General features: G+C 39.5%; 1 protein-coding gene across 1 annotated transcript in view; it reads right to left on the reverse strand.

The window, feature by feature from the left end:
• The window catches only part of LOC121427755 (short-chain collagen C4-like), a 29,050-nt gene extending 23,435 nt beyond the window's left edge, over positions 1 to 5,615 (reverse strand). The window contains exons 1-2 of the mRNA XM_041624302.1: positions 5,466 to 5,615; positions 4,712 to 4,819 (exon numbers count right to left, since the gene is read on the reverse strand). Coding sequence (XP_041480236.1) covers positions 4,712 to 4,819; positions 5,466 to 5,562 — 205 coding nt within the window. The 5' untranslated portion in view covers positions 5,563 to 5,615. The remainder of the gene's footprint in view (positions 1 to 4,711; positions 4,820 to 5,465) is intronic.
• Between the last annotated feature and the right edge of the window lie 385 nt (positions 5,616 to 6,000).

Here is a 6,000-nt window from a genome sequence, read left to right on the forward strand (position 1 = left end):
CGTGGTTGCAGTACTGAACAGATGTCAGTGGTTGCAGTACGGACTCAGACGTGGTCGTGGTACTGAACAGACGTGGTTGCAGTGCTGAACAGACGTTGTTGCAGTACGGTATCAGACGTGGTCGTGTACTGAACAGACGTGGTTGCAGTACGGAAATTCAGACGTTCTAGCAGTACGGAGCAGACGTGGTTGCTGTACTGAACAGACGTAGTAGCTGGTCGTAAGCAGACGACGGATGAAATTAACAGAGTCCATGGGTATGGTCGTAGGAGTATAACTACAGAGAAACCCATACCTATGGTCGAGAGAGCTTAACTACAGGAATCAGATCCATATGGTCGTAGGAGCTTAACTACAGGAATCAGATGCATATGGTCGGGTGAGCTGTTGGAGCTGACAACAAAGAGTGTAGCCGTCTGGAGGTTGCCTGGTGGTGGTACTGACAGGATCGAGGCGTGTGCAAGTGTCAACTGCGGCAGTATATCTCTGCCAAACGGATCCACGACTAAAAGTTTGGAAATCGACGTGGCGACACACCCGCCGGCGGCAGGCATCCTGACAAGAGCGAGCTGCCGGCGGACCGAACCCACGCCGCCGCCCAGCGGTTCCGTCACAATATATATATATATATATATATATGTGGGTGATTTTTTTCACATATATTCTTGGGTTAGGGTCTCATCTTTCCAATGAAGTAAAAGTTTTGACAGAATGTTACACTTGAGTGAGCACTGTCCATTTTGATAAAGCTCGGAGAAATGCTCGTTTTCACGTTGTGTCAAGAGGAAAGAGCGAAATCAAACTTAACCTGCGAAGTATTTATCATACATTTCCCTTGCACTTTGAGTGCATTGAAATAAAACGGATACATTCAAGCATTTGGCAACAATTTTGCCACCCAAATTGATATTTCAAAACTTAGTAAGCACAACATTCACTCTTTTTGTGCAAGCTGGATCTCAGGACAGAACTAAATCTGAACAAAAGTTTATATCATACATCTCCAGAATTTTTCACTAAGTTTTCATCATTTAAAGTGGGTTTTTTCATTTAATACTTGTTTCTGCACACTTTTCCCAAGCTTGGCAATGACTAACAAAATAAAAATTAAGGCTAAACCATTTCATAACAAGGCAAACGCAAAGCGTTGTCTCGCCTGCATATTGCAGTCATGAAGAGACTCCATGTCAAAACTATGCTATATGACGTCTGAGGCTGTCAGCAGTTTAGGGGGTGAATTGTGGTTCTGACAGTTTACATATGCATTAACGGTATAGGCCTACTTTATCACTAGAAAATCAGATAACACTAAGAATGCTGTTAATACTATGGAGCTATAATTATTTCCATGCAAGTAAGGAAATGAATGTGAGTAAAATTGTAAAATTAAATTAATTATTAAGGTGTTATGGCAAACTTATTGTTTGAAAAATGGAGGAAAGGTTGTGCATGAAAGATAAAAAACTTATTGTGTGTGATTTTTAGCCATCTTGCTTTCACTTTAGCAGTAGGGTTTTCTAAATTGATCTGTGTGCATATGAAAAGTAAATGATGCAAGAGTGAAGTACTACAAGCTATAGAAAGTTATTGTGTGTACAACACAGCACAGTGCCAGTCATGGAAAGTTCATTGACCTTTGACCTTATTCAAATTCGACTCATATTCGAACTTGACCTGTGCCTTCAGGAGATGGACCTCTGGTATGAATTTGGTAGTTATTGGGTGTACGCCGGAAATAGTGATACCACCTATGTCTCGCTCCGCTACGCAGGCGAGACAAAAATCACAGCTTGTGTAAAGCAAATATCGTCACGATGGCCTCGGTGTGTGGGGGAGTGGGGTGGGGCGCAATGCACTCTCCGAAGTGTTTTTGGCAAGGAAACAAATTCAAAAAGGTAAAAGATATCTCAAAATCAATTTTAGATACGCACCTGTGCGTATATATATATATATATTTGAGAGGATGCTAATACAGTGAGAATAAGCAATGAGACGTAGCCGGGGTTCAGTTCATCAAGTTTAATGACAAACTTTCGGCCATAGTTTGGCCTTCTTCAGGTACCTTGAATTTTAGAGTGAGTGCTTGACTGTTCAGGTGTTTATAGGTGTGTATAAAAAATACATGTATTGTAACAAAATGAAAGGTTTGCATCATGTTCAGCATGGTGTCCGAACGGTGAAGAGCGTAGAATAAATTTTAATCCATATATATAGGTAGTAACTGAAAATTCAGTAATCACACGGATTTTCTTTATAATGTAATTACCCGGGTGTAACTAAGCACGTTGGTGAGAAATAATGATGTTTAAAACTCTATGATTAAGATAACACACCGAAACCGGTGTGTTGGCTCAGTCGGTAGAGCGTCCGTCTCACAACCGGGAGGTCGGGGGTTCAAACCCCGGCCGCGTCAGACCAAAAGACGTTAAAAGATGGGAGTTGCTGCTACCCTGTTTGGCGTTCAACGATTAAAGGGATAGAGCCTCGTCGATCTGGCGCTGCACAGTGGCTGCCGGGCCCACGATCAATTGGGCAAAGCAAATTTTAGGAGTATATTATTTCATGTCTATTTCGAACAATAAATTATGGATTTTCATAAAAATATATCTTTAATCATTTTAGCTGTTTTGGTACAATGCAAAGTGCCATTTACCATTAACGATGCTGAAAAAATTTATTTATGACTTTAACTGTTCTTAGAATAAGCTCAAAGTTAATGGGCTGACAAGCGGCCTCGATCCAACAGTTTGTCTTGGCTTGGTTGTAAAAGGTTTTTGCATGAAACTGCCCAATTTTCATTGTATTCAAGTAGAACCCCAACATAAATGTCAAGTTGGATAAGACTGCATTTTTTTCCCTGGAAGTTGTGGTAGAGGCTGTCTACTCCAAGAATCCGATGGGTGCCACCTGGGGATCCTTGAGCATTTTTATTGACGTCACATGCCACGCCCACTTTTTCACATGCCTCTTGAATATGAATTTCAAATTAAGGAATGAACGTGTCATGTTTGGTATCAAATTGAAGCTACTGAAAAATCAAATTTAAATGTATTGATCATTGGACATTTAAATCGAATAGGTAAGTTAAAGGTCATTTCAGGTCATAAAAGTTCAAATTGCCTTACAAATATAAGCAAAACATATATGTGGGACATATCATATTTTAAATACAAACAAGTTGGATATTATGTGAATTTATTGGCGAATGTTAAGCTGATGGTGTGCATATTAGGAATCCGACTGTTTCTACTTTGGCATCTTGGGAATTTTATTTTTTGACGTCATAAACCACATAAGCTTTCTTAGATTCATCTTGAATATTTTGCGGACATATTTGCTCATACTACAACTTCCAGTAAAAAAAATTGCAATCATGCCCAACTTGACGGTCATGCAATAATTTTGATCATATCTACCCGACTATTGGAACCTGCTGCGACAGGGTTATAGTTATAGAAATATAATACACTGCTTTTCACGCCTCTAAGTTATTTATTTTGTTGTTAAACGGAGCTACAGAATGCATTATGGAGGGCCATGTACCCATGAACAGGATGGGTATCATAGTCCATGATCTAAACAACCGATTCGAGCGCGAAGCGCGAGCTATTTTTTTTTCAATATTCTGACCGAAAATTTTGACATTCCATTGGCAATCATGAACAGGATGGGTATCTAGCAAAGTAATTTATGCAAGCGTAAAGCGCGAGCTGAAAATTTCTGATATTCAGACCAAAGTTGGAAATTCTAAGCACATTTTCTTACCATGAATATGATCATCAACTAACTACACAATTGACGCGAGCGCGAAGAGCGAGATGAAAATTCCAAATTCTGACCTAAAATTTTGACATTCTTAGGACTTTGGTCATAATGAACAGGTTGGGCATCTCGAACATCAATTTGGCGCCCTCCAGGCCGAACACCAATATGGCACCCTCGAGATTAAAGTCAATTTGGTGGCCCTTCATTTCAGATCGAATTTGCACTCTCGGTCGACAATCAAATTGGCGTCCAAAGGTCGAATATGAATCTGGCGCCACCCAGGTCGAACATTCGCGTTCCCAGGTCAAATTTGAACTTGGCGCCCCCGGTCGAACCTCAACTTGGAGCACCTTGTTTCAGGGAAGCGTCACATGAAAGGAATTGTCAAACGTATATTTCTGTTAAACTTTGTTTTTAGATAGAAATTCAAAATTAATTTAAATTATTATTGTTGCTGAGTTTGATCTACAGTATTATCGTAACACATACATGAATAACCTACATTTATATGAGGGAGACCCCCTTCCAATCCTAGAATTACGGTCCTAGTAGTTTTGTTTTAATAAATAGGGTTTCAATCTCTATATTTCAAGACAAAGGGGTCCGTATTCTGAACTCGGGTTTAAACTAAACTCTGGTTTAAAGTTGCGGTTTAACTATGGAGAGCCAATTGGGGCACAAATCCATAACAATACACATCCAATTTATTAACTCATTTGACACTCAAAATGTTCATAATTGTCTGGGAATGATAACTGAAGTATTTTGAAGTATTATTCCTCATTTTGAAAGCAAAATAAAACAAAATTGTAAACATAGGAAATATACAACATAAACATATTTTTGAACTTTTGGCTCCCCGGAACTTTGGCACAGAGTTAGACTGTGGCTAAGTTAAACCCGACTTCAGAATACGGGCCCTATGGTGTTTTTGTAATGATCATACCATTTATCGGGGCGTCCCGTCCGTCTCTGCCATCCCTTCCTGGAACACCCTGTGGACCTGCAAAACCCTTTTCACCAGGAACGGCAGCAGGGCACAGGAAGCACTTTCCTTAAGAGGAAGCAAGAGATAATACATTAATTCAAGGTTTATAACCATCTGCGAGCTCCCCCAAATATGCTATGCTTCTCTCTCTCTCTCTTAAAAAAAAGTCTATGGCCCTGGGAAGCGGGGATGCTGAAGCACCCCCCCCCCCCAAAAAAAAAAATATATATATAAAAATCCCGGGGGTGCTGCGTGTATTATTCTCTATAGGAAACACCCCCAGGACATTCTGGAAGATGTGTAGAAATTGAAAAATGTAACCAAAATGACCTTTATTTTGTAGTGAATTCCTTTTTTTTTTTTGCTTTTCAAATTTCTCGGGGCCAACTTGATGACCATTTTGTAGTGACCCCCCCCCTCCTTTTTTACTTTTATAATTTACATCAACACCCGCAATAAAAAATCGTTCCAAGGGCCCTGTAAAAGTCATTCGTTCAGACAAATGATCATAATGATACAAACTTCTACAGTCATAAATCTGATTTGTACGTTACCTTAATTTGTACACTGCTATTGGAGAATTGTGTTGTGTTTACAATGAAAATAAACTTTTAAAACAAAACTAAGCCATTGAACGTGATTTGATAATCATTCTACTGGCCCTTTTACTCCTCTCAACAGATAATTATTACCGCGGTGGCAGAGTTCTTACCGGAGTACATAGGCCACGAATATGGCCTGAGTTCCCTCCTACGTCGTGTCCTAGGTTCCATCAGCAGTGGGTCGGGGATGTGAATATTCACCATCATTGATGGATTATTCGCGACAAGCTCAAGATTTGAGAAGGAACTGGTGATCTCAGCAAGGGACTCCTAGGTGATTTTGTAGTTGAAAGAGAGTTAAGGAAATAGTAATTAAAACGCTTAGTAAACAGCTATGTAAATGTTTTAAAAATTATTTTTTCTAAAAAAATTAAGGACACAACCATGACAACAGCTGTTTGCTTCTTGAAAGCATGCAGGGCCATCGCTAATGACAACCCCAGTACTCTGGATATCGCCGGTAAATCTGCGCTGCCGTCAGGGAATAAAATAAAGAAACAATAAATAAAAGGGACGAAATGGAGAAAAAGATAAAGAGGAAAGAAAATAAAAGAGAAAGAAAAAAGAGAAAAAAAATTAAGGAAGGAAGAAAGAAAGAAAGAAGGAAAAAAAGACAGGCAAAGAGAAAGAGAAAGAGGAACGCAA

The sequence above is a fragment of the Lytechinus variegatus genome, chromosome 14 (genome assembly GCF_018143015.1).
Source record: "Lytechinus variegatus isolate NC3 chromosome 14, Lvar_3.0, whole genome shotgun sequence".
Lineage (NCBI taxonomy): Eukaryota > Metazoa > Echinodermata > Echinoidea > Temnopleuroida > Toxopneustidae > Lytechinus > Lytechinus variegatus.